Source organism: Apodemus sylvaticus, chromosome 9 (genome assembly GCF_947179515.1).
Source record: "Apodemus sylvaticus chromosome 9, mApoSyl1.1, whole genome shotgun sequence".
Classification (NCBI taxonomy): Eukaryota; Metazoa; Chordata; class Mammalia; order Rodentia; family Muridae; genus Apodemus; species Apodemus sylvaticus.
Genome location: NC_067480.1, coordinates 37,687,612 through 37,714,844, shown reverse-complemented (window position 1 = coordinate 37,714,844; position 27,233 = coordinate 37,687,612). Strand labels below are relative to the sequence as shown.

Here is a 27,233-nt window from a genome sequence, read left to right as displayed (position 1 = left end):
GGCCCCCCGCGCAGCCCGAGACGGCTCCGAGGGGGCGGGACCGGGGAGGGGGCGGATCCGGAGGGCCCGGGCCCAGCAGGCGGGCCCGCTCCCTCCCCGCCGTGCAGAGTTAGTAGCTCAAGTCCGGAACCCCGGAGCGGGTCGGCCGCCCTTAGAGCAGCACTGCGTGCCCGGGCCTCCCAGGCAGCTGCTGTCCGACGTGTCACCGAGAGGGCCCCGCCCCCGAGGTGGGGTCTCAGCCGTCAGCTCCCCGAGAGGGATGAAGTGGGAGGAGGTTAAAGGGGAAGGACCCCCGGAAGTGCCCCCTCCTCAGCGCCGGAGAGGCAGACGCCGGGGGCGGAGTCCCCTGTCTCCCCCTGCGTGGTTGGTGTGTCCCGGATGACGTCAGAAGCAGCCCGCCCCTGCCAGGATGGTGCACCCTGAGTGACGTCAGGAGCAGAGGCCGGAGCTGTCCATCAGCACCAAAGGCCGCCGGCGGGCTCAGGGCATGGGGCCGAGGCTCCGGGACAGCCCGAGCTCCTGCTCCTTTCCCTTCCCCGGGCCGGGCCCGAGTCCCCGGGTTGTGGGACTGAAGTGCCAGCCGGTGTTGGAGGTGGGGCGACGGCGCCGTCGCACAGAGACCCGTCTCTCCGGCCCAGCAGCCCCCTTCGCACGGCGGACTTTGCCCGGACCGCAGTCAGTCGGAGCCTCTGGTGTCCCACAACCCCGACTCCTCCGACCCCTGCACACCCTCCTTTGCTTGGAAGCTCGGGTCACCTCCAGCCCAGGTAGATCTTGGACAATTCCAAATTGAGCCTCCCACAGATGGTGCTCAGGCTGCCTCTTTTTGCCAGCAGCACCCTCCCTCTCCTCGTCTTGCCCCATCTAGTTCCTCTTTTAAGTCTATGCCAGCCGCCCCTAGCCAGGCACTTGTTTCCCTTTGTCTTAGCTTCCCATTCCAGAGACGCTTCTAGCGCTGCGTGATGTGGGCACCATTCCTTTGTCCACTGTGCCCTTGCTGAATTCCCCCACTCGCACTGTTATTCTGGTAGAGACCCACGACTGACTCTTGACCCCAATTTCCTCCCTGTCAGGTTGTCCTGGGAGGGTGACCCTCTTCCATCCCCAGCACTATGCCGGGTACTATGGAAACTCTGCGGTTTCAGCTGCTGCCCCCGGAGCCGGATGATACCTTCTGGGGTGCACCTTGTGAACAGCCTCTGGAGCGCAGGTATCAGGCACTGCCGGCCCTCGTCTGCATCATGTGCTGTTTGTTTGGAGTCGTCTACTGCTTCTTTGGTGAGATCCCCTCATCCCTCACCTGTGGCCCTCTACTGTTTCCCTAAGGTTCCTTTCTCTGGTGTCTCCGAAATCATTTCCAGCCCATCCCACCCCCATGGCTATATCTTTCTCTTGCTGATCTCAAATATATTTGTAGATCATTGACTCTGGATTCTACAGAGAACAGGTTTTGAATTAGGCTCTTTGAGTTTGTACCGGGCTCTATATGTTAGTCAATGTGACGTAATGGGCATGTTAATCTGGGGTCTCTGCTTTTTCACCTGGACAAAGACAACAGTGTTTTGTCTCATATAAACGAGAATTAGTAGGTACTCAAAGAATAATGGCTATCGTAGTGAAGATATGTTTGGATCACTAGGATAAGTAGACTAAAAAATAATAATAAAAACTCTTAGCATGGTGATTAGATTAAACATGGTCCCTCCCTTGCAGCAGGGCATATTGTATGGTGGGGGCGAGACCTGGAATATTCACACTTGTGATACATATTAGAGTGGGCTGAATGCTAGTCATACACATGGAGATCGCCTACAAGGCAGATTCCCATAAGGATGGTTATTCTGAAGAGTTGTATGGGGGAGGGCGTGGTATGCTCGTAATCCCAGCATTCAGGAAGCTGAGGCAAGGGAACGGAAGCTCAAGGCCAACAAGGATGACATAGTTCAGGGAGGCTGGGTGGGCGAGCAGAAACTGCAGTTCTGTTGGACAGGTGTGTGTGGGTCCTTTTGACATCTCTCAAGGTCTCGGTCCAAGGCTACCTTCTCTACAGAAAAGTATATATTTTTTTCTCATTTTCACAAAGATAACCTATGGGCTAGTGTCAGCTTTGAGTACATAAATGCCCAGTGGATTCTTCAGGAGGTTATAGGACTTCACAGTGGAGAGTGCCTTCTATAAACTTCTTTGAAAAGTTTATACAGGTCAGAACCAGTTTGGGCAGAAAGGCTGTCATGGTTTGCCAGAAGTATGTTAGAATAGTTGGGTGTGGAATATAGGATCAGATGGTCTTTCTTTTACATTTTGCAGAGTGGGCAGGGAAAATGCACCCCCACAAGGCTTTAGGACATGTATTGGGTTTCTAAGATCTTGCCCCCCCCCCCCCGCTCTGGGTACCTCCCCCCTCTGCACAGTGCTCTGGATAGCCTCACTCCTTACCCTCAGCTTCCTTACCATCCTACCCACCTTGGCGTGCCCCTGCCAGGGATTCAGAGCCTCTTTCTAAGCTCTGTTCCTCCGACTTCAGAACCTTCTAGAGTCTGATACCCCCATTCTTGGAACCAAATCTCCTTTTCTCTTTTTTACTCTTTGGCTCTCCCTGCCTCTCCTTGACTCCCAATTCTTTCTTCCACCTTCCCAGTTGTTCATGATCCACACCCCATTTCTCTTTCAAGCAGTACTAATATCTCAAGTCCCTGCAACCCTCTGTTCTCCCTGTAGTCCTCTTGGATTTTCTGCAACCCTGCATAGCTCCTAGTACCCTCCCCCTGGTTCTCTTTGATCCCCGTAACTCCAATCAGTAGATTGATCCTCCACATGGTGGTCTCTGGCACTGCCATTTCTCCGGCCTCAGTGTTCCCCTTTGACTTTAATAAGCCCAGTGACACTACTCTTGTCCAATCCCCTACCCTGCAAAGACCTCATCTCCCAAATCGAGCTCTGTACTCTCTGTAACTTCCCAGCGCTGCTTTGTCTCTGAAGCCCTGTGACCACACCAGGATATTCTTTCTAATCCTAAGTGATCTCACCCCTCTCATTTTTCTTCTGACTTCCAGACTCTTCATCTCTGAATAGTCCTCCTCAGAGGGCCCAGAGACTCCACTACTGATCCCCTTGAGGACTCCAGTGATCTCTCTGGACTCTGTGACCCTAAAGGCCTTACTGCCCTGTGGCCGATTTACTCAACTCCAGTGATTCTTTTTTTGTTTGTTTTTTTTGTTTTTTGTTTTTGTTTTTGTTTGAGACAGGGTTTCCCTGTATAGCCCTGGCTGTCCTGGAACTCACTCTGTAGACCAGGCTGGTCTCGAACTCAGAAATCTGCCTGCTTCTGCCTCCTAGAGTGCTAGGATTACAGGCGTGTGCCACCACCGCCCTGTTAACTCTGGTGATTCTTATTTTCAACCTTCAAAGGCTTATATCATTATTTTAATAATTACGTGTCTTCCCAATGATTCCCAGCAAACATCTACACGATCTCCCCTGACCTCCTTAGCCCCACCTCGAGACTTCGAATTCTTTTAGCACCCATGTCTCTAATGCCCTTGTGCCTCCACGTCCCCACCCCCTCTGACTTCTAACCCGGTAACCTCATTTTGGCCCCCACTGGCCCTGTTCCCCTCCAGGTTACCGCTGCTTCAAGGCAGTACTCTTCCTCACTGGGCTGCTGTTTGGCTCAGTGGTCATCTTCCTGCTGTGCTACCGAGAGCGGGTTCTGGAGACGCAGCTGAGCGCCGGGGCAAGCGCGGGCATCGCGCTGGGCATCGGGCTGCTCTGCGGGCTGGTAGCCATGCTGGTACGCAGTGTGGGCCTCTTCCTGGTGGGGCTGCTGCTCGGTCTGCTGCTCGCTGCTGCCGCCCTACTGGGCTCCGCACCCTATTACCAGCCCGGCTCCGTATGGGGCCCACTGGGGCTCCTGCTGGGAGGTGGCCTGCTCTGCGCCCTGCTCACACTGCGCTGGCCTCGACCGCTCACCACCCTTGCCACTGCCGTGACGGGTGCTGCCCTCATCGCTACCGCTGCAGACTATTTTGCTGAACTGCTACTGCTGGGGCGCTACGTGGTGGAGCGACTGCGGGCTGCGCCTGTGCCTCCCCTCTGCTGGCGGAGCTGGGCCCTGCTGGCACTCTGGCCTCTACTTAGCCTGATGGGCGTTCTGGTGCAGTGGAGGGTGACAACCGAGAGGGACTCCCACACAGAAGGTGAGAGGACACAGGCTAGGGTGGGCCTGGGAAGGAGGGGCGGACGAACAGGGGTGGTGGAATTGAGGGGTTAGTGAGAAGGGACAGAAACTACACAAGAAAAATTGGGGCCTCGATGGGTTAGAAAGTTAACTTTGGTCAGGATCTAGGAGAACAGGGCTAGGTAACAATTTTCATCCCAAAAGAATGTGCGGGGCACTGGCTCTAGATCAAGTCTGTTCCAGGCACTGGGGTAATCCAGGCACAGCAGCGATGAAACGAAAGCAGGCCAGAGGATGTAGCTCGGGGGTAGCATGCTTGCCCATCACGTGCTGGGCTCTGAGCTTGACAGCTAGAGCACAAACAAACAGATAACAGATGTGCAAACAAACAAATAAGTTAACTTCTCTTGTGTAGAGTGGTATGGAGAGATACAAGGTGATTTGAAACAGTAATTTTATGGAGTCCACTGTACTTAGGGTGGTCAAGGAAGGAGGTTTGGTGCAAGTGCGGGTCATGAGATTTGCTGATGGTGTGGGCCCTGTACGCTGAAAGCTGTTACAAGGAGAGTGAGATGCCTGTGGAGGGCTTAGAGTAGGAGAGGAAAGCGCACAGGTCAGTGTCTGGGGATGTAGAATGCATTGAGCGTGGGACCCTCTAATACCATTCCTCCTGTTGTGGTGACCCCCCCACCCCTGCCAACCACACATTATTCTCATTGCTACATCATAATTGTAATTTGCTACCGTTATGAATCATAATGTAAATTCGACCCTGTGAAAGGTCGTTCAACCACCCCGAGGGGGTTGGGACCTCCAGGTTGGAGACAAGAAGATGGAGAAAGGAAAGGTGAAGAAGGAGCTGTCCAGTTAAAGGATGGTGGGATGGTGTCTGGCCTGGGCAGGGACTGGAGGACTGGAACAGCGATGTCGGTTGGGGAAGCAGTGTTGTGCACACGGACCTGTGCAAGAATAGAAGAACTGTGGGAATTCAGGACAGGAAGTAACAGGGTGGAAGGGGGCGTGGCCACGGGCCTAAAGCCTCTAAGAGGAAGAGAGGAAGAGGGCTCCGTGGAGAGCTATGTGGACCTGAGTCTCTTCTCTGCCCGCCCATCCCTCTACAGTGGTCATCAGCCGGCAGCGAAGGCGAGTGCAGCTGATGCGGATCCGGCAGCAGGAAGAACGCAAGGAGAAGCGGCGGCGGAAGAAGAGACCTCCCCGGGCTCCTCCCAGAGGTCCTCGGGCACCTCCACGGCCTGGTCCACCAGACCCCGCTTATAGACGCAGGCCAGTGCCCATCAAACGCTTCAATGGAGATGTCCTCTCCCCGGTGAGGCTCCGGGGCGGGAGGAAAGTGTAGTTGGACCGTGCAGGTCTGAGTCTCCTTAGGGGACTGGCTGTATTTGTCCATCCATCAGAACCTCTATACCTGGGCTCTGACAGATCCAGCTTTGGAGGTGGGGACAGGTGCCCCTGGTGGTGGCTTTTAGGGCTGTGGGCTCAGGTTAGAGATGGCTTGAGTTAGTGCAAGCCAAGAGCGTCTCAGGCCTGGGTGGTCCAGGGAACAGTGGTTCTGCCGCAGGACTCAGCCCTGTTCTTACTTCTCCACAGAGTTACATCCAGAGCTTCCGGGACCGGCAGACTGGGAGCTCTCTGAGCTCCTTCATGGCCTCGCCTACAGACACGGACTATGAATACGGGTCCCGGGGACCCCTGACAGCCTGCTCGGGACCCCCAGTGCGGGTGTAGTCATGTTCCCGCTGTCTGGACTCTGCAGTCACCAGCTCTGCCAGCTTCGAGACTCCTGCCAGGCCACTACTGAGGCTGCAAGGCCCTGTGGCCTTTGGCTGTCTCGCCTCCTTGGAGAGGGTTGGCCAGCCACCACAAGGGAGGCTGTGTCTCAGGCTAGGTCGGCCTGGCCTGAGGGAGAAGTTCCCGTCCAAGCTCCCGAGGGACTCGGGGTGTGAGCCCCACTGGGATGTGCTCAGGGTTGTGTGTCGCCCATAAGTGTGTGTGAAGGGGTAGGCTTGGAGGGGACACTGGGACCCTTGCCTTAGATTTGATTGGCAGGGCTTCTTCAGGGCCAGCCCTGCCTCTTGTCCTGCTGCTGGGGTCCCAGGGGCCGCTCTCCTGCATGTCTGTGTGGAGGAGGCCTGCCTGCCTCCCCTGTGGCTCTACCTTCCAATCGTTCATCTAAGGGTTCTTGTTACTGTCCATGGAACTAATGGCAGCACCCTTCACCCTGGTCCCCTGGTCTCTGCAAAGCCACCAGCCCGAGAGCAGTGGCAGGGGATGGGGGTGAGGGGTGCTGTTCTGGGTTGGGTTTGGGAGGAGGGTGGAGGGAAAGGGCTTCAGTGCACGGTGCATGTCTGGTGTCTGCTATGTCACCTTAGACACCTCATGCTCATGTCTCCTCCCGCCCTGTTTTACATCTTTTATAAATGTGCCAAACTATGTGGCCTCTGCCAGAAGTCTTCAGTAACTGGTACTTCCATCAACCAAGCTGGAGAGCGTGCAGTGCAGCCTCTGAGCTGTGACACTACAAGCGGCTCCAGGCACCGTCTGCCCTCCATGGCACACGGACAGGTGTGGGCATGAACAGTAGTGTCTTTATTGTTTCCTGATACCTCTGGCGCCTCCCTCCCCACCCTGCCCAGTATATGGGTACAAGTTCTTCCAAATTCTTTCAGTATAAGGGACAATTTCTTCCAGATTGTCCGAGGGCACCTGCATCGTGTGTTTCAGTCCTCTAGTCACCTGTAGAGGGATGACTTAGTGTAGGACTGGGGGAGAGGTGATTAGGGCCAAGCCAATCGCCTCTCCTAGCAGAGTCTGGATACCCACGGGAAGAGCTGGGTCCCACCCTTTCGGAGCCTCTGGCAAGGATGTCTATAGGGCCGAGAAGGTGGGAGCGGGTAGGGGTGGGACACACAGCAAAGTGTGTGAAAGATGCAAAGGTTTGGGGTAGAGTGGGCCCCTCCTACATCAAAGAGGGAAAGAATGGAAGGAACTTCCCAGGCTGCTATGGAACCCACTGAGGTGACCAGAAGCCTGCTGGAGAGAGGGCTGGAGGAGGTGAAGGACAGGTGCCAGCAGATACTGGTGGATGGTGGGAAAGGAGCGACTGACTGGGAGCAGGGGGGTGTTCTGGGGAGACAAGTGTGCGCCAGAAGCAGAGGAAGGTGAGGAGCTCTAGCAGGAAGAGCCCTAGAAGGCCCGGGAAGCTGCTTTTGAGACTCAGGGTTCCCTCTCTTCTTCAACCTTGAGTGTGATCTCTCTACCCCTTCCCCGCCCCACATGCATCAGAACCCACGGCCAAGAGTCCTTCCCTGAGTCATGGAAAACCTCCCATAGGTGTAGCTCGTCACTGTAGCTTCCAGGTAGCCCCTCCTGCCTGGTCATCTTGTTTCTTGTGATTGTGCCCAGTGGGCTCTACTCACCCTCTACCAGCAGCTGTGTGTCAGCACTGTCCTGGCCTGCTTGGCAGCTGTAGGTGCCCTGGTCCTCAGGTCGGACGTCATGGATGACTAGGCTGTGGGTGACGCCGTGGCTACGCATCTCATACTTGTTTCCTGGGCACAATTCGACCCCCTCCCGCATCCAACACACGTGGCCCCCAGGGCGGGACACAGTCACCTCCAACACGGCCCTGCGGTTGACCAGAACCGTCTTCTCGCGAGGTGGGCGGCGGCACATTTGGAGAGGCAACGCTGCGGTTGGGGGACAGGGGCTTAATAAGTACACGCACGGCCCCTAGAGGAGAGATGCATCTTCCCTGCCTAAGATCTCCACTCCTGGTAAAGCCCTCCGTGCCACCAGTCCGTTTCCCTGCATGCCCAGTTCCAAGTCTCTTCCTCTCCGTCTCCTCCTGAGGAAGTGAGCTGCTCTCTGTGACCTGCCCCAAGAGAGCCCCTCAAAGAGAAGAGATGAAAATAGCAGCATCTCTAGGACCAGCAGCTAGTCAGTCAGTCCCAGGACGGGGAGATGATGCCCTTCCCTTGTCGCCTCCGCCTCAGAAGCTTACCCTCCACCTCCAGCCGAGCCAAGGACTGGGCGGGTCCCGCCTGGAAGCAGACTTCTCCGGTGTCCTCGGTTCGCAGCTCGCTCAGCACCAGAATGTGTTTCTTCCCTGGGGGTGGGGGTGGGGAGGTATTGAGGCCTCAGTCGCTTCCCGGGAAAATTCGAGAATGAAGGTGGCACCCGAGCAAGTCCCGGGGAGGTTCCGAAGTGTCGGCGCGCGGAATTGGAGAGGGGGTGCGAAGAGAAGCTAGGCAGGACTCAGAGCCGGCGGCAGAGGAAAGTCCGGAGACCGCGGCAATGGGGTGGTGGGGCGGGGCCTGCTCGAGCTAGAGGCGGAGCTTATCTGAATGAGGCGGAGTCTGCCTGAACCCTGGGCAAGGTAACAAGGGGTCACAGAGGGAAGAAAGGAGGCCACACCTTCCTGTCGGATGCGGACGCGGCCTCCGGGTTTCAGCGCGCGGCCTCCAAGCTTCCAGTGCCCGGTGGTGTCGGTCTCTGACACGGTGCACTCGAACGTGGCGCCGTCTCCTTCGCGGGCGCAGACCGACCCGAGCTCTCGGAGCACAGACACCTCTCGTTCTGGGGCGGAGCCGGGAGAGTGAGGCGGGGCCGGGGCGGAGCCAGGACACATCCGCCACGCCCCCTCCCTAGATGTGAGTAAACTGTAGGGGCGCCCAAAGTAGTTTGTACTTTGGCATCTCTGGGTACCCACCGCGCACAGTCAAACACGCAGGCCCGGAGCGAGCTGTCCCCACCACGCAGCTGTAGGTCCCGGCGTCTGAGGAGCAGCAACGCCGCAGAAGCAGAAGGCGGCGCGTGCCGAGAGCCTGGAGCCGGAGTCGCGGGCTGAGACAGAGCGCCTGCCCATCCTAAGGGCGGGATTTGTAATAGGTCAGACCAAGCCCAGCAGGATTCTGGAGGCTGCGACCCTGGGAGGTGTCCCTGTCCTCTGTGGATGCCAAACTGACTAAAGGCGCACTAGTGGATCGCTTATGTTCCTCAGCTAGGGTTGGACTGTCCCACGTCTTCCCTTTCCGGTCACTTTTCTGAGAAGGTGCCATCCCTTGGGAACTTAAGAGCGGAGAATTGGCACCAATGATGCAGAAAGCCCAAAGCTCTGCACGGACCCGCCGAGTGTGGATTTTACTATTGTCTGCCCTTGAGCAATTAATTCTGTTCATCCCACAGAGTGTATTCCTTAGATGGCCCGCTGATGACAAGGTGTACCATCACAGGGTGTTAAAGGATTAAAAAGGAATAAATGTGACATCAACCTCAGCCTAGTACCAGTCTCACAGGTCCAGTGTTAGTTTCTTGCCAGAATTATTGTTAGGTCGATAGGTCTGCACCAGGGCCATGCTCTGACCTTCTCCCATATTACGTCAGCCAAAGTCTGGGAAAGCTCGCACTCGAACGTGGCTGTGTCACCTTCAGTCACTTCTAGGTCCTGTGGGCCCTGCACAATAGTCACTGGGACCTCTGAGAGTGGGTAAGGGAAAACAATAATAGCAAGGGTCAGGGGTCAGGGGTCAGGGAGGAATGAGAGTCCTGCTTGTACAACACACGGACACAGCAGGTCAGTGGCAGACACACGCAGGGGGTCGGTGGAGACCACTAGTGAGGACAGGAAATTTAAGGGAGGAGTTGTAGAGTGGGGGACACGGCAGGGCCAGAGAGCCAATGGGGTAGTGAGGTCATCAGCAGGAGACATGCTGGGGATAGAGGGCAATGACAGAGGTGGAAAAAGAGATGTCCAAAAGGATCGCTCACAAACACGTGGACAGCAGTGACCACAAGGCTGAAGTGGACAGCTGAAGACACTGGGCTTGGGGTGGGGGAGGAGCATAAAAAAGCTCTACAGAGCCCCGAGGGTCCCTAGAGGAGTGGCTAATGGGGAACTCATTAAGGCTGAAAAATGAGGGCCTCAGACAGAATTAGTACTAGAGCTTCCTCTGGCGTCTTGTCAGTGGGAGAATTACTGGGGCACACTTGGGGAGCCGAGAGAGAGTCACCGAGCTGTAAGATTAGTCAGTGGAGACAGGTCCAGGTAGGCAAACAAAAGTGACCATACAGACATGGGACTGTTTTCGAGGTAGCACCGGATGCGGGGCTCCAGGCAACAGGAGCAGCTGGCCTCAAGCAAGGCTGTCACTAGGACCCACACAGATCCAAAGGGTCTACAGATTCCCCACTTTGGCAGGGCGGTCAGTAGGAGCCATAGCGTTAGGTCAGTAGTCACACACGGGGGATTTAGTAGGCGGGGCCCTGAGGCCACACCTCTCACTGTGAGCCGAGCAGCACACCGGAGGGAATCCGCAGTGAAGGAGACACAGCCCGAGTCAGCCAGGCCCAGGCCGCTTAGCACCAAGCGGTGAGTACGGCCTTCTGAATCAATGTGGCACTTGGGCCCCGGGTGCAGCCGGACCCCACCCTGGGCCCACTCTCCGGTCACACCCTCCTGGGACAGCTCCAGCTGGAAGGTGGCGCTGCCCCCTTCATGGACGGTCACATCCTCCAGAGGCCGAAGTTCCCTCAGCTGCCGAGCTAGTGTGGGGAGATGAGGGAGGGAGGATGGCAGCTCTAGCTCTGGGCAGGGTGCAGGGGCTCGGCTCACACACCCCTAGCATGCTGCACACCACCCTCAGCGGTCCATGGAAGAACCTTGGCTAGACAAGTTCAGACTGGGTAAGGACAGACACAGTTGGCTAGATTTGGTCAGGGGACTGTGGTCAGGAAAAGGAAAACCATGGGAGTGTTAGAGTTTGGGGGTTGAGGAGTGTCAGTGTGGGGTGTGGAGGCACTGGAAGAAACAATATGCCCTCTGGGATCGGAGCCATTATTTAGCTCATGTATGTATCATGGGGTCTTTGGCAAACTGCTTTTTCTAGCTCTAGTTTTCCCTATTGCATTAAACCAGTGCATCTCAACCCTCCTAATAATAGAGCCCTTTAATACAGTCCCTCATGGGTGGTGACCCCAACCACAAAATTATTTTCATTGCTACTTTATAACTGTGATCATGCTACAGCCGCGAACTGTAAATACCTGATATGAGGGATATCTGATAGGAGGGGGAGACCCCTAGTGTTCCACTAGCAAAGGGGTCGCGACCCACAGGTTGAGAATCACTGCGCTAAATCGCAGCGCAGCTCTGCGTTAAACTATGTTAAATTGTGATGAATACCTAGCACTCGTGACAGCCAACCACCAAGGTCTGATACCTCGGCTAACTTCCTCGATGACTCTGGACATAGGGATCAACCCTATTTTAAAGATCTGTTCCGAGAGACTGCATGAGGTCACACAGGTTCCAGCATGGAGTAGTGGGTGAGAAATGCTATTTGCTAGTCATTCTTTCAAAAAATAAATACAGAGTCTTTCTGGAGTATAAAATTTATGTTGCTAGCAAAGCCATCTTGGAAGTAAAAAGCAAAGTCCATTTGGATGTCTGAGGTAACTAGAAAACATTAGAAAAAGAGGTATTTGGTTTGAGCAGGAGCCTTCTGGCTCTGACCCCAGATTGGGACGGCTAGGGTAGACTTTCCTCAGCAGAAAGGGGCACTTTGGTGTGTATGTGGGTGGGTGTCTCAGGGACTCTGGGCCAGCCAGGTTAAGTGATGAATTAAGAGAAGACTTGGCACTCACGCCTCACACTGAGCCTGGCCAGGGTGCGATCGTGGTGGCTCTCGCAGCCGTAGGTACCCTGGTCGGTGAGTAGGACGCCATGGATAGAGAGGCGGTGGACACGGCCGTCCTGGGCTGTGGTCAGGCGAGAGTCCAGGGGAAGAGGTTCCCCACCTCGTATCCAGCGAACAGCTCCAGCTGCACCTACTCGGCCTGTCTCTACCTCAAGGCACACATCCTGGCCTTCCTCAGCCCGCACATCCTGCAGCCGCCGCAAGAACAGCAGCTCTGTCTCTGGAAGGGAAGACAAGAGATCATGGAGTCCGGGGGTTGAAGGCTATCTCACTTCTAGGTCACGGCTGTGAGGGGTTACAGGGAACGGAGCACGGTACGCTCAGTCACATGGAACCTCGAACGTGGAGCCTGGCACTTGTGTCAGCCGCTCCAGCTCGCGCAGTCACGGTGCCTGCGTCTTCGAGTCGGCAGCCTCGGATGATCAAGGTGCGGCTTGGACCATTCTGGACCACTTCCAGCTGCGGCCCTGGAGTGACAACAGCTCCATTGCGTAACCAGGTGACTTCGGCATCCGGCGGCGAAACCTCACACTGGAATGTGGCACTGTCACCCTCGTGGACCGTCAGGGGCGTCAGTTCAGACACCAGCTTCACTGGTGGGCGCTCTGAAAGGAGGGGTGGGGCAGTGAACTGGATACCCTTCGTCCTTCTCCGCCCTCCCTCAGGATGCAAGCTCTCATTCTCCCACCAAGGACGACAGCCTGAGTGAGGCCCGACTGTGAGCTGGTTGTGGGGGTTCTCCCAAAGACCAGGATGCTAATTCTTAGCCACACTTAGTAAGCTCCCTGAAATCCCAGCCTGGCTACCTCTTCCCACGTTTCTAGTACCAATACCATTATTTACTATGGACCCAGTCACAGCATCTAGTAGTCATAGCAACCTATCTGCTATTCCATTTCAGAGCTTGGGCTTGAGGAGTTAAAAGGCCCTGCAATGTCACACAAGTCCCAGAAAGCAGAGTCTTAGGCTTTTTTTTTTTTTAAATCCCCTGGGCCATACATTCTGCCATGCTCTGGGTGCTGGAAAAGGGAATTTGTCTTCTTACAGGGACTGTCATGAACGCACTGGTGGGAACCATAGAGAACAGTTGGATGAGGGCCCAGAAGTGGTCTTTGTGGGTGCCAGAGACCGAGGGGTGAGAGGGGTGCGCTGTTACCTTCCACACTGACGATGAAGATGCGACTGTCCTGGGGTGCGTCGCACAGGTACTCCCCAGCATCCCCTCTCCGTGCCCCCCGCACCCGCAGCACCTGCCTCGCCCCGGCTTGTTCCAGTTGCACCCGCCCCTGGCTTGCCAGGCGCTCCCCGTCCTTGTACCAGCGCACAGGGGCCCCTGGCCTGGAGAGGCGCACCACCAGCTCTAGGTCCCCGCCTGGGGTGCTTCGAACCCTCGTCTGGGCTGCCTCGGGGGCCACTACCCGCACCGGGGGCTCTGTGGGGGTCAGAGCTAGGGGTCACTGGGAGGGCACTGAAAAGGGTGGGGAGACAGGCTGGGGGAACAGGGCAAGGGGAAGATGTGATGTCTTAGGAAAGTGGGGCAGCCCTGGATATGGGGGACTACTAAGGCTTTCTGCCCAGGCTATACTCACCAGACACCTGGACATCGAAGCTGAGGCTTGGGGCCCCTGGGGCTGCCCCGGATTGGCAGGTGTAGACACCTGCATGAGCAAGGTCTGCAGCCTGGATGCGGAGGATTCGGCGAGGACCTTCAGCTCGCAGCTCTAGTCCTTCGCCCTGCTGCACAGGGCTCCCATTGTGGCTCCAGAACACTTGTGCGTTGGCTCGGGACAGCTCACAGCTCAGCACCACTGGCTCCCCGGGGACCACGCAGAGCGCGTTTGGGGTTGCCTCTGGAGCCAGAAACTGCACCGGAAGCTCTGTACAAAGAAAGGGGGTTGTAAGCCCAAGACATTCCCTGTCTCCCCACCACCAAGGCTGGCCTGGCACACCCACCAGCTAGGCTGACGTTGAAGGTGACAGTCTCATCTCGGGTCTCACACACATACTCCCCGGCATCCTCAGGCTGGGCGTGAGGCAGGGTGAGAGTGCGGGCAGGCCCCTCGGCACCGAGCTGCAGGGCATCTGACACCTCTACCTCTAGTCCATCCTTGTACCAGCGCACCTGAGACCCAGCCGGGGTCACTTCGCAGCGGAGCTCCACGTGTCCTGGAGCCACAAACTGCAAATCCAGGGATCGGGCCACTGGGTGCACAATCCTCTCTGGTGGAGCTGGTGGGTGGGCAGAGAAAGGGCACATGGTTTGACCGATGGTCTCTCCCTGCCTCTCCAATACTTTATAGTAAGGACCTGAGAAGCCGGGCGGTGGCGGCGCATGCCTGTAATCCCAGCACTCTGGGAGGCAGAGGCAGGTGAATTTCTGAGTTTGAAGCCAGCCTGGTCTACAAGAGTGAGTTCCAGGACAGCCGGCACTATACAGAGAAACCCTGTCTCGGGGGAAAAAAAAAGGACTTGGGGGCTCCTATGAAGAAAAGGACTTGCCCAAGGTCATACAGATACAAGAGGCAAGTCAGACTCAAGCCCAAACCTATCAGTTCACCTCTTAGATCCATCCCCACTTCCTTCCCTTCTGTACCTTTGCCACGCTCACCTACTGCTCCTTAATAAACCATTTATTTTGCTTTTTTTTGTCCTGACTCCCACTTCCCAACCTGAGTTCCGTAAACACTGAAACTTGTCGCTCACTAGTTCACTTTGTACCCAGCATCTAGGATGGTGCCAAGCATATGCTAGTTAGTGTCTGATAAGCATTCGTTGAGTGGACGAATGAATGAATGAATGATCCTAACTGCTAGGCTTCCTCTCACCAGCCCTGTGAACACCGTCCCAGCTTGAACTGAGTTTTCTGATGGCTACGACTGAGGAGTCTGGGAAACAGAGCCATGGGGTAAGGGAAATGGGGAGCAGGGACAGTGGATGCCCACAGCACCCTGTCTCTCCACCTCCCTGGCGGTGTCCAGAGACCACCCACCTGTGACAGTGACAGTGAAGAAGGCTGAATCACCCCCAGCATCACACACAAACTCGCCCCCATCCTCTGGCTGGGCAGCGGGCAACACCAGACGGTGACGAGGCCCATCCCTCTGGAGTACCAGGGCCTCAGTCTCCTCCACCTCGAGCCCATCCTTGTACCAGCGTACAGGAGCATCCTCTCGAGACAGCTCACATGTGAGCACCACGCATTCCAAACTCACTGCATTTAAGGTCACCTCGTCCTGGGGGTATATGATCCGCACAGGGGGCTCTGCAGAACAGGGCAAACACAGCTGTCACTAACTAGCGTGTCCTGGCAGCACATGGACCCCGCTGCCCGTGTGTTAATAATAATCCTGAGTTCTGAGTAATGTCATAATAAGTAACAATAGGTCCTTGAAATCCCCAAGACCAGACACAGAATCCAGAATCTTCTGGACTTTGAAAGGATGCAGTTCTCATTTGGTAGCTATCTTTGGGGCCTGCCTCCGCCCCTTATAACTATTCCCATTAATATTTAATGTATTTACCCTCTGCAAGATATACTAAAAGACACAGTCAAATCTCTCAAAGATATATATATACATATATATATATATTAGCTCTACCAGATAATTAAAGAATAATTAAGTATGCATCAGTTAAACTCAGTTTTAATGAAATAAATTTGACTGCCAAACTTCTGATATCACTACATAGCCCTAGCTGGTCTGAAATGTACTGCGTAGACCAGGATGGCCTAGAACACAGAGAATCACCTGCCTCTGCCTCTGCCTCGGCCTCCCTACCGAGTGCTGGGATTAAAGGTGTACACCATCATATGAGATGACTGCTGAACGTTTAACAAGCCTTCTGGTTTTGAGGGTTTGGGAGGGGGGCTTTCAAAATTGTGCAGGGGTTTAATCAGGATCTGTAAAAAGGAACACTTCCTAACACTCCAGTCAAAGCACTGAGCATTTTGGGCATTTAGCCTTCTGTCGACGTCCGGAGGAAAGCACTATGCCGTCTCCATTTTCCAGATGAAAGAACTGAGGCACGCAATGATTAAGCAATGAATTGCTCTTAAGGTCCCAGACAGCTGTAGTTCCTGGGGCAGATGGAGGAAGCATCTAGGCAGGCTCTCCTGCTGCAGGCAGGGGTGCAGAGGTGGAGAGATCCAGGCCGCCCACTTGCAGCTTACTAGGAATACTTCTTGTATACCAGAGTCATTAATACCTGTCTAACAGTTTCCCAGGGATGCTACAGTCTGCTTCTGGGAGCTCATTCTCAAGAATGAGCCACTCTTCCACAGAAAAGGAGCTAAGTCAATATTATTAGACAGTCAGTAAGCCCAAGCTTGCCCATAATACCATGCTGTCTTGTTCTCTAACTAAGCTTCCAGAAGACTAAAGTACACCCGGCCCCCTTGTGGCAGGGCCGGGGAACTGCTGGCTTCCCTGCCTAGGATTTTTCAAAAGTTCTCTGCCAGACCCAGCCATGGGACACTGCAGCCTTGAGTTCGTGCGACAGAAACGTCTTGTGCAGACAAGACAGTATTCTTTTTCTCAAAATGTCTGATCCAGTTATAAGGCCAGGAGATTACAGAAGACAGATTCTTCTGTGTGGAATGGTGGTGGAAGAGGTTGGGACAGTGAGCTGGCGGGAAAGGGAACTTGATCCACTCTGGCCTGGAGGTGAGGTGGCATTTGTGTGAACTTTACCGTGAGACAAATGGTGCTTTGTGGTTGTGGCGTTATATCTGGTCAGGGCTGGGAACAAGAGAATGAGGGTAGCCAGCTGTAAAATAGATTGTGTACACAGCCTTGCTGCAGTTCTGGACTCCATGGTGGGTGGAGTGAGTGGAAGTCCCTAAGCAGCTCGGCCTGGGCGTGGCTCCTTGGGCAAGTAAGGGAAGAAGGCAACAAGACCATGAAGAATGGGGTAGTTGTCCTTGTGCAGCCACTGTGGTCCTTCTGTGATGTCCAGAACTGTCTAAATGCCCCCAACGACCACACACACTGGGAATGGCGCTGTGGGCTGTAAGTCTTGAGGTCACTGGCATAAAACACCACCATTTCTAGCCACCCTCTACTTCCCCGTACCTAGAATATTCTCTGCCCACCCGTTAATGCAACTTAGCTCCAGTACAAGTAGGTAAACATCGTCATTACCCTGACCAGGATAGCAGCTGCCAGCCCAGGGACTCCTACGCTGTCCTTGACAGCCTACGCTCTCACTTGTGTCTGGTTCTCTTACGAGGCTGTGTTCTTTGAGGAAATAGATGTCTGTTCATATGCTGCTGAATACACGGAGCCCAGCTCATATTACAGTGACCCTGAGAGACCTCCTCCCAGGTCCTCCCTGCCTGGCTGTTGTGTGGAGCCCTGGACCCTAATTGAACTTATTTATCATGAGGTTTCTTAGAATGTTTATTGGTGCGTTTATTGGTTTAACACAGGGGTTTCGAACTGTGAGGGACAAGTAGGTTAAGTTAATGGCTCAGGAAGTCTGGGGAGAGGCAGGAGTGGCAGGGAGGGTGGAAGAGAGAAATGGGGGCCCCATACTATGGGGCAGCTGCTACTCAGCGCCAGCCGTTCGTCGCCATGGGGGTAACCGAGACCAGAACCGCCGGCTCTTCGGCTTTTTCAAGAGCACGCATAACTCCGGGTTGTTATTTGGACTGTCCTGACTTTGGTATGACTCTGCAGGCCAAACAAAACACATCTGTGGGCTGCACAGAGTCAAGAGTTCAAGGGTCTCCCCATCTGCGACCCCCAGTTAGCAACTGCCTTCCCAGCTAGCCTGGCAGCTAACTGACCAGCAGCCCAGGCCCCCTGATCTAGATGGGGTTCAGTCAGTGAGCTGGTGGAACGCAGCTAGACCTGGCCTTGACACCTGAGAAGGGCTTGTTGATTCCGCTGGGGATTCCAGGCTCTTTCCAGCAGGAGCCCTGGTGCATGCAAACCCACACTTCCCTCCCTGACACCTGCAAGCTTGCAATGTGGAGAAACATTCACTCAACATCCCTCAGCTCAGGGTTGCCCTCTGGTGATTCTGGGGGCTGGGGTGGGCCCACACCTGTGACGGTGATGGTGAAGGAAGCCATCTCATCATGGATTTCACACAGGTACTCGCCAGAATCCTCAAGCCTGACAGAGGGCAGCACCAGGCGGCGGATGGTATCTTCCTTCTCCAGGAGCAGGGCTGGGCTCTCCACTACCTCCTCCCCATCTTTGGTCCAGCGCACCTCAGCCCAGGGCCGGCACAGCTCACAGGTCAGCACCACACGCTCTAGGCGTACAGCTGCCACATACACTTTACCACTGGGGTACACGATCCACGAAGAGATATCTGAAGGACAGAGACAGCTGATCCTAGGCGAGAGCAGATGGCACTGGGGTGTCCCACTATCCTTCCTAATTAATCCAGGCCTATCTCCTATGCTTTGAAAGTCAGCCACAGGTGGAAGAGGTCATTCTCTAGGCAGTACTCGCAGCTAGCGCCACACAAGCCCCTGAGAGTAACCATCACGGTACAGAGATCCGACCATAATCTCCAAAGTTCACCAAACTTTGTGTGGGAGCTGCGTAATAGGAAGCATGGAGTCAACGTTAACTGTAGACACAGTTTATAGCCTCTAGGGACAAGGACAGGATGAAAAATGAAATATGGAGGCTGGGGGTGTGGGTGGGGGTGTGGGTTGGCATCTAGAGAGATGGCTCAGCAGTTAAGAACATTGGCCACTCTTCCAGAGGTACCAAGTACAATTCCCATCAACCATGTGGTGGCTCATAACCATCTATAATGGGATCCAATGCCCTATTCTGGCGTGTCTGAAGACAGTTACAATGTACTCATATACATAAAATAAATACTTTTTAAAAAATATGGGAGAAGGGGGCTAGGTCTCAGATGAACTGGGGTCCTATACAGGCATCTGAGACCTTTTTAAAAAAAAAGATTTATTTATTACATGTAAGTACACTGTAGCTGTCTTCAGACACTCCAGAAGAGGGGGTCAGATCTCATTATGGATGGTTGTGAGCCACCATGTGGTTGCTGGGATTTGAACTCAGGACCTTCCAAAGAGCAGCCAGTGCTCTTAACCACGGAGCCATCGCTCCAGCCCGCATTTGAGACTTTTGACCCCGTCCACACCCAATACTACCTGCTGTGTAACAGTACTATTGTCCCCAAGGAACCCTCTTAGCATGGGACTCCTGGAAGATGCAAAAGGCAGGGCTTCCTGGTGGTGAGAAGCCAGGGCTAGTGTGCTCAGGACTGGACAGTGCGGGGAGCCTAGAGGCGGTGAGAAGAGCGGCACGGCACGCAGGAACATGTATGCTAGCTGCCCTCACCTGTGATGGTGACGGTGAAGTAGGCACGTTGGTCTCCTGCGACACACTGAAACTCGCCCCCGTGGCAGGGCCGGGCTGCAGGGAGCACCAGGCGGTGATGGGGTCCTTCATTTTCTAATACGATGACATCACTCTCCTCTACCTCCTGCCCATCCTTGTACCAATGCACGGCTGCGTCCTCTCGGTCTACCTCACAGGTCAGCCTGACACACTCAGAGGTGATGGCGTGAACAAACACATGCTCTTGGGGGTCCACAATACGCACTGGGGGATCTTGATGGGGAACAGAGACGGAACATAAACACCCCTTACACAGGAGACTCGGGGGCATCAGGAAGTAGATCGGTAGGGGAGATGGTTAATTAAAGCCGTGCCATGCAGGAGTTTGCGGGCACGAGATCCTGTTGGTATAGAAGCTTAGGTACAACGGAAGATGAAATGGATTCCCCAAAGGAGCTGAGAGGGGACACAGAGGGTAGGAGGCACCCAGGGGTCACACAGTGGCAGCCAACACTGACATGAGCAGGAAGGAGATCTAGACCACAAGGCACCTGGCCGAGTTGACTGTTCCGGGACAGGGCGGAAAGGACAGGTCTGGGTGGCACAGGATGGTTCAGGCAGCATCAAGCAGCCTCTTCCTGGGCAGTGGCGTGCTTTGTGCACAGGCGCTATCTCGAAGGCTAAGGGCTTGCAGGCCAGGCTGATGCTATCATGGTGCTATGGAGTGACTTGATGGGAAAACCTTAGGTCACTGGGGCCTGCCTTCAAAGGGGCTGGTGGCATCCCAGCCTCTTCCCCTCACTTCCTGGCCGTGAAGATGAGCAATGTTCTGTATGATCTGCCACATACAGCCCCGCCCTTGGCAGCCAGCACCTCCGCCATAATTTCAAAAAAGTAGTCTTGGGTTTGAATGCCCAGAACAAGCCTTTCTCTATAACAATGAATATCTCAGGAATTTCCCCCCCAGTGGCAGAGAACTAACTAGTTCCCCATCACAGGACGTGTTCAGGTTGGGGTCACGGGGTTTCCTCAGCTGAGGTAGGATTTCGACTCAAAGGGATCAGTGGCTCCTATTCTGGCTTCCTTAAGAGTCAGCTTGAGTCAGTGTCTGGGGCGGGTCTCAAATCCACACGTGTCACTCAGCTGAGTTACTGTCATTGTTGGAAGATCCCTCAGGCTCAGTTCTGAATGTTTCGGCTTTGGATAGCCCTGGACACCCGAGAACACGTATTTTTAACGGACTACTCGTGTACTCCTGCCTTATGTGAACCCCTGGACTTAACAGTTCTGCCTACTTCAGCCCCCATAAGTAGCAGAAAAAAGGCAGGCCTGCGTGTGACTGCAGCCCGCCATCTGTGCTGACTGCCTGAGATCAAGGAAGTCACAATACTTCTCTGGGCCTCAATGTCTTTACCTGTGGACTGGAGATTATGCGTTAACTGAGTTGTGAAAACTAAACAAAATAGCACAGCTCTTAACTCCAGAGTAGGATCTCATTAAATGCCAGCCCTGCCCACTTTCTTAAGGGCAATTGCATTCGGCCCCTTACCCAATCCAGCAGAGGGCGTATACGCACAGGTGGGCGAGGGTGTCAGACGATGTGGGTACACAAGAGATTTAAGATGCAAATTTAAGACCGGGCACGTATCCCAGTAGTAGAGTGCTTACCTAGACTCCACAAGGCCCTAGGCCCCAGCCAAAAACCACAAAACCAAAAGCCCTCCATAAAAGGGGACCCCTACCAAGCCAACAGACCACAGGGGAAGGTTTACAAAGTTCCCCAAATCAGCCTCAGCTGGAAGCAACCAGCAAGGTTCCTGACCTTGGACGGTGACACTGAAGAAGGCTGAGACCCCTTCCGTTCTGCATTCAAATTCACCGCTGTCTCGGACTTGAGCCTCAGGCAGGACCAGTCGGTGTTTGCGTCCATCCGTCTTCACTACCAGCAACTCGCTCTCCTCCACCTTCTGCCCATCCTTGTACCAGGTCGCTGGAAAATCCACCCTCGAGAGCTCGCAGGTCAGCACTACCCGTTCGGAGGTCGTGAAGGTCAGCGACACCTTGTCCTGGGGACTCAGGATGTGCACTGGGCTTTCTGCGTGGAGAGAAACCTGGTCACTTACAGTGTCTATTCTGCTCCTCGGACCCGCAGCCCTTTCTCCAGTCTGTGTGCTGGTGTAGGGGTGAATACCGGAAGATGGCAACAGTTGTCAGTGACTAAAGCCCGGATGTCGGTTACAGGCTAAGACAGGTTTTAGGGTCAAGGGGGGAAGTGAACAGTGGTGGGTTGGATATGATCTGAGTTATTCCCGGAAAGATATTCATGTGATGGGACTGGAGCCCTCAGCGTGGCAGTGTTTGGACTAAGAGGGGAAGCCGAGGGAAGGAGGAACTGGGAGAAGTATTTGTAATGGTGAAGCTTAGTGGGAGGCAGTTCTCAGAGGAACCCGGGCAGTTCTTTGGTATGCCGCTACAAAAAAAGCTCACTACCCTATGTACTTGATTCCTCCTAATCATGACTGCCCTTCGATTTCCTTGTCATGGTCTGACTTAGTGAAAAGCTGCGGTAGGGGTCACAAAAGACTGGACAGAGTCACTAAAGACTGGGCTGACCAACTTTGGACTTTGAGTTTCCAGAACTGTAAGCTAAACAATTTTTTTCTTTATAAAGTACCCAGCATCAGCTATTCTGTTATAGCAACAGAAAAGAGGCTAAGTCAGGTTTTTAGGCTACTGCTTAAGAGTAGTGGTTTTACTGTACTTAAACATTGTACCATGCTTATTTGACTATGCTTAAGAATTCTTAAAGAGCCCGTCTCTCCTGGTGCCTCTGGTGTTAGTAGTCCTTGGTTACACTTGGAAATGCTGCACTTGACAATTTCTGCCTTTACTCTCTACCATTGATGCCGGAAGCTACCACTCTGAAACCTCAGGCTCTCTAGCAAAAGCAAGAAAACCGAGGGCTAGGATGGTCCTTGAATCTTTAGCACCTGCTTCCCCAACCCCGAGTGATGCTACATTCCGTCCTTCCTTATTAAAAAGGAAGGATGCGGGTAGGATGCAGTCCTGGACCCAAAGGACTCGGATTCACAATCCAGCACCATCACTCATTAACTGTAAGGCCATTTAGCTTCTCTGAGCCTGTCTTCCTAGAGCACAGCGGGGGGGGGGGGGGGGGGGAATGACTAAGAACTTGTTTTATGAGGCTATCGGCAGGACTGTGCTAATTACTTAAATCAAATGATTAGGGTCGTGTCTGGTTCAAGGTGAACGGCTGGGAGACAGGGTTTTCTTAGGCAATTAGACAAGAGGACAGAGCAGGCAGGGCCTAGGGCCAGGATGCATGTCTTTCCAATGAGAGGACAAATATAATTTTTTTTTTTTTGGTAGCACTGAGTTGATCCCGTTCTGGGCAAAGTGCTCTACCACTGAGCTACACGCCCCCCCCCCCCCAACTGCAAAGCAAAACAATCCAAAGAATGGGGATGGTGCTGTGCTGATGAGCCTAAGAGAAGCTCTACATGATGGGAGTGGAGACCGCACTTCTGGGTGTCTGAGCTCTCAATCTGAGCCCCTTGTGAACGTTCTTCACTCTTCGAGCCCAGCTGGGAGAAACAGGTACAGCACCTGCCTTGTTTGGCAAACACGACTTCTGTGCGTGCCCACCAGTGACCAACCTTGGATTGTGAGGGCAGCAGAGTCTTGCACACCAGGGCAGGTGAAGCCTACCAGGGCCCCACTGTCCTGGTGCTTGACAGCTCGCAGGATGAGTCTGTGCTGGAGGCCCTTCTGCTCGATTCGGTACCTCAGGGCTCCAGGCTCCACCTGGCCCTCTGGCTCATCACTCTTGAGCTGTTCTCCGTTAAGGAACCAAGAGCCCTGGATGATGGCGGACAGATCGAGGGAGAAGACGGCATCTTCCCCATCGTATACCTGCACATCTTCCAGGCCTGACACTAGGCGAGCTGTGGGCACTGGGACAGAGACAGGGCACGGCTGTTAGAACCAGAAAGGGCAAAGGCCAGAGGATGGGAGAACACACGGACTAAGAGTCAGGGGAGGGAAGAAAGGTCCCACGGAGGGCATGAACTGGGTACAGATACAGATGGGTAGGTGGTGAAGGATTAACTCACCAAGGTGAGCAGAACCGTTGAACACGACGTGGGGACTGCGGCCGTGTTCACTGACCGTGCAGATTCGGAAGTGGTAGTCACCCTCGGTGGGGACACAGTCCCCAGGCACCTCTACAGCTCCAGCTTTATCAATGCTGAAGCACTGGATCCAATCCTCAGATCCCACTTCCTGCCGTTCTAGGCGGTAGATGAAGGAGGTCTCTGGAGGTGGCTCTGGGGGCTTCCAGGTCAGCAGAACCTTGTTCTTTTGGCCTTTGAACATCTCAACCATTACGGGCGGCCCAGGAGGACTGTACCTGACACCTAAGATAAAGATGGGATCTTCACCTGAACCTCGTACAAGTCCCCAACGACATTCCTGCTTTAAACCCACCTTCCCAACCCAGGCACCGGCAACGCCTCTGACCTGACCCCCCCCCCCCCCTGTTTACAAGTGTCTACGCTCTCACATTTGACTCTGAGCAGGGTGGTGGTACGGGAGTTGCCCAGGCTGAAGGTGACCTCGCCAGCATCTTCTCGGGTCACCCCTGGAAGGACCAGGGCATGCATGTGACCACAACTACTCTGGCAGGTGTCTGGTAGCTCCTCCCCATCGCGGCTCCAGCACCCCCGGACCCCGGCTTCTTGGGTCTCCACCAGCAGCACTGCGTTCTCCCCCTCCAGGACATCAAGCTTCCGGGGTAGGCGCTTCAGGATGGGTCCTGAGACGTGGATGGGAATCGTCAGCCCCGGAAGGAGACACCACCAGTCTCAGGCTCCTCCCACTGGCCAGCTGACCTTTGACCGTCACATTGGCCACGGTGCGCACTCGGCCCCGCATCTCACACAGGTAGACACCGTCATCATCCGCCTTCAGCTTGTGGATGACGAGGCGCCGCACGGTGCCCTCCTCGATCTGCTCGTACTTGCGGCAGGGTAACAGCCGCTGGTCCTCTCGGAACCAGGCCGTGGGGATTCGAGAGTTGGGAACTTTACACTCCAGCACCACAATCCCATGCTCTCGCCCCTCCACATCCTGCAGGGGCCGCGTGAACCGCAGGCGGGGTTCTGTAGAAAGAGAACAAGAGAAGGCTCAGGAGAGCAGCTGAGAGTAATACTTATCAGGCGTTACTTGCTCTTCCAACAGGCCAGAATGGCAGCCGAATTCCCAGACACGTTAGTTGGCCTAATTCCCAGCCTGACCCCGATGCTCACCAGCCAATATCACCTTGGACATTATAACATTTCTGTGTCTCAATCTGCTCATGTGTTACATGGGGAGGGGAGCAGGGCAAGTGTTGAACCATATCAGTGATTTTCAAACTGTCCCCTAACTCAGCTTTCCCCTAATTCCGCAAGGGTCTGCATTGAATTCCATTCTAATAGAGCATTCTAAGCATGTCAAAACCGTATTTCAGACATAGGAAACTGCTAGAGAGTTCACTTGCTGGGGAAAAGAAGGTTTTGGTTCCACCTGGAGAAGTTTCTTTATTTTCTGGAGGATATTCCAGTTTCTCACTGGCCTGGCAAGTTCGGGCACACTGAGCTGGGACTCGTGGGGACACTGCCACAGCTCAGGTACCACACACTTGGCTAAGTGCCAGGCAGGACTCAAGGGAACTTCCCAACATGTTTTCCTTGAAGGAAAAAGTTGGGCAATCACTAGTGAAAATGTAACCCCTCAAATCGTGATAATCAAGTCCCAGCAATGGGAACTTTAGCTTCCAGTGTGACTTGAGAGTGTCTTGTTTTCTCTGGATTTTCTGTTCGTGAGGACTAAAAACATGTAAGGTCATTTTTCTCCTCATCTCTTTTGCTTTCGTCTTCTTTGAAACTGAAAAGAATACAGCCTGCCTGGTGTTTTCCCTCTGGCACACCCTTCTCTCCTGGGAATGAGCAGTAGCTGTAGAGAGGTGTTTGCACCATCTTTCCTAACAGATCCGGGGCCCGAGGCTGTGAACACAGCCTCCACTCCAAATGTGTGTTTTCAATACAGCAGCCCCCTTGTTCTCACTGATTAGCATATTACAAATTTAGCCTTAGTTATTTACACCCACGCCATGCTCCTATTATTTTACAGATATTGCTACCGATGGGTATCCAGTTGGGAAAGCAGGCCTAAAAGAAAGAATAAAGGATAAGAATGTTCTAGGAGTGGAAAGATTTGCAGTCATCTATCTATTTCTTAGCTTGGTGGTTTTCACCACCGGGGTAGTTTGCTAAGAAACTCATCAGCGTACTGGCGGCATCTAAATCTGCACCCCTGAGGGTGGGAGGCAGGTTGGAAATGGGAATTCAATATCCCTCCGGACGTGGGGAGGTGGGTATGCGCAAGAAGGACCTCTGAGGGCACTGGAGGCACGGTGGTGCTCTACCTTTCACGTGCAGCTGGACCGCGCTTAGCGTCTGGCCCGCCGAATTGCGCGCTGCGCACACGTAGAGCCCATGGTCCTTGGCCTGGCAGTAGAGCACCTTAAGTACAAAGCCACCGTCGCGGTCGCGGTACATGAGGCGGCGGCGATCGGGGAGCAGAGGGCGGCCCTCAAAGTGCCATTCGATCTCGGGCTCAGGTTTGCCCATCACGTAGCAGCGGAACTTGGCGTGCTTGCCCTCGTTCACCCAGAAGGTCTTGGGCGCGCATTTGAGCGGCCCCATCACGGGCGCGGGGTTCTCATCGGGATCCTGGGGCGGGTTCTCTTGGGGCTGGTGCACCTGGAGCAGCGCGCCCGCCTGCGCGTGGCCGTGCGCGTTGCGGGCGTGACACACGTACACCCCGGAATCGGGCAGCCGCGCCGCCAGGATGCGCAACGTCAGGCTTGCGCCCTCGTCACTCGCGCCGCCGCCCGGCTCCAGCTTGAAGTGACTGCTGTCCCATACTTCGTCCAAGGCCATCCCATCCTTCTCCCAGTACAGCTTGGGCTCCGGGAGGCCCCCCGCCCGGCAAGTCAGCACCACCTCCGCCCCTCGCAGCACCCATTGGGATTGGGGCCCCGTCAGGAACACCGGGGCGCCCTCTCCGGAGCCCGGTGGCGGCGGCGGACACTCGGAGGACTGGGGCTCGGGCTCTGGGGCCGGGGGTTCCAGCACGGTGACGGCGGCCGCCGCGTAGGCCTCTCCGGCCGCGTTGCGAGCGCGGCACACGTAGACCCCGGCGTCGGTGGGCAGCGCGCCGCTCAGCAGCAGGCCGTGCTCGGCGCCGTCCTCCGGGAAGCTCAGGCGCTCCGAGGCCAGCAGCTCCTGCCCGCCTTTCTCCCACACGACGGTGGGCGGCGGCTCTCCCAGGACCACGCATTTGAGCTCGGCCTCCGCTCCACTTACCACCCGCACGGGCCGCGGGAAGCGTAGGAAACACGGGGGGCTCCCCTGATCCCCTGAGTCGGCCTTCATTGCAGCCGTTGCAGATGGCCGGCCTGGGCGAGCGGGAAGGCCGGGAGCCGAGATCAGGGCGTGGCGGAGCGGGCGCCGGGATCGGTGGGACTCCTGTGACCGCTCGCCTCTTTACCCTGGACCCAGGCTGCAGCCCCAGCCCTGCTGCGCGGCAATTCCTGGGCCCGGAGCCCAGAGCTCAGGGGGGCTGTCCTTCCTGTTTGCCTGCTCAGCGAGGGGCCCTACGACCTAGACTGCCCGCGGCCTGGCTTCCTGCTCTTGGGAGCCTCTCTTCTCAGCCCCCTCCCACAGCCTGGGCCTCTTTCTCCTCCTCCTTCCCACCTCCGGCCTCCAGGTCTCCAACTGCCGGCCAGGCTTGGGCCTGAGTGACTGTCGCCTGCAGCTGCCAATCCCAAAAATATTCTCTGATGACACAGCTGGAGGACAAGAGCCCAGACTGGCTCCTCCAGGCTAAGTATAGAGCAGGCGGGACCACCTGCCCTCGGCCCAGAGCCTCAACCCTAGGTCTTCCCTC

At 55.0% G+C, this 27,233-nt stretch overlaps 2 protein-coding genes across 4 annotated transcripts; one reads left to right on the top strand and one right to left on the bottom strand.

The window, feature by feature from the left end:
• The first annotated feature begins 340 nt into the window (after window positions 1-340).
• Window positions 341-6,630, top strand: Tmem198 (transmembrane protein 198). Its single transcript, XM_052192783.1, has 5 exons — window positions 341-767; window positions 1,074-1,278; window positions 3,621-4,196; window positions 5,299-5,504; window positions 5,786-6,630. Exons 2-5 carry the CDS (start codon window positions 1,113-1,115, stop codon window positions 5,921-5,923), a joined length of 1,086 nt encoding a protein of 361 aa, XP_052048743.1. The 5' UTR covers window positions 341-767; window positions 1,074-1,112; the 3' UTR covers window positions 5,924-6,630.
• A 172-nt stretch (window positions 6,631-6,802) lies between these two features.
• On the bottom strand, window positions 6,803-27,233 carry Obsl1 (obscurin like cytoskeletal adaptor 1). 3 transcript variants are annotated; one of them, XM_052192403.1, is made up of 21 exons: window positions 25,708-27,233; window positions 24,131-24,400; window positions 23,803-24,054; window positions 23,354-23,656; window positions 22,898-23,194; window positions 21,043-21,315; window positions 19,221-19,493; window positions 17,941-18,213; window positions 14,882-15,154; window positions 13,846-14,121; window positions 13,482-13,769; window positions 13,049-13,324; window positions 12,228-12,497; window positions 11,840-12,112; window positions 10,472-10,738; window positions 9,561-9,673; window positions 8,907-9,063; window positions 8,612-8,773; window positions 8,199-8,303; window positions 7,615-7,884; window positions 6,803-6,931 (listed from the first exon to the last, which is right to left on the bottom strand). In XM_052192403.1, exons 1-21 carry the CDS (start codon window positions 26,717-26,719, stop codon window positions 6,924-6,926), a joined length of 5,691 nt encoding a protein of 1,896 aa, XP_052048363.1. In that variant the 5' UTR covers window positions 26,720-27,233; the 3' UTR covers window positions 6,803-6,923. The 3 variants fall into 3 exon arrangements, with proteins under 3 accessions (XP_052048363.1, XP_052048364.1, XP_052048365.1); XM_052192404.1 differs by lacking the exon at window positions 13,049-13,324 and having other exon boundaries at window positions 6,804-6,931; window positions 25,708-27,232; XM_052192405.1 differs by lacking the exons at window positions 6,803-6,931; window positions 7,615-7,884; window positions 8,199-8,303; ... (8 more) ...; window positions 13,846-14,121; window positions 14,882-15,154 and adding an exon at window positions 17,258-17,564 and having other exon boundaries at window positions 25,708-27,224.

Excerpts from the sequence above, each read along its gene's own strand:
- Tmem198 (XM_052192783.1), top strand. The coding sequence starts at position 1,113 with ATGCCGGGTACTATGGAAACTCTGCGGTTTCAGCTGCTGCCCCCGGAG. Across the intron at positions 1,279-3,620 it reads AGTCGTCTACTGCTTCTTTG|GTTACCGCTGCTTCAAGGCA; the intron begins GTGAGATCCCCT and ends GTTCCCCTCCAG. Across the intron at positions 5,505-5,785 it reads ATGGAGATGTCCTCTCCCCG|AGTTACATCCAGAGCTTCCG; the intron begins GTGAGGCTCCGG and ends ACTTCTCCACAG.
- Obsl1 (XM_052192403.1), bottom strand. The coding sequence starts at position 26,719 with ATGAAGGCCGACTCAGGGGATCAGGGGAGCCCCCCGTGTTTCCTACGC. Across the intron at positions 21,316-22,897 it reads TGCTGCCCTCACAATCCAAG|AAAGCCCAGTGCACATCCTG; the intron begins GTTGGTCACTGG and ends CTCTCCACGCAG. Across the intron at positions 7,885-8,198 it reads GGCTCGGCTGGAGGTGGAGG|CGTTGCCTCTCCAAATGTGC; the intron begins GTAAGCTTCTGA and ends CCCCAACCGCAG.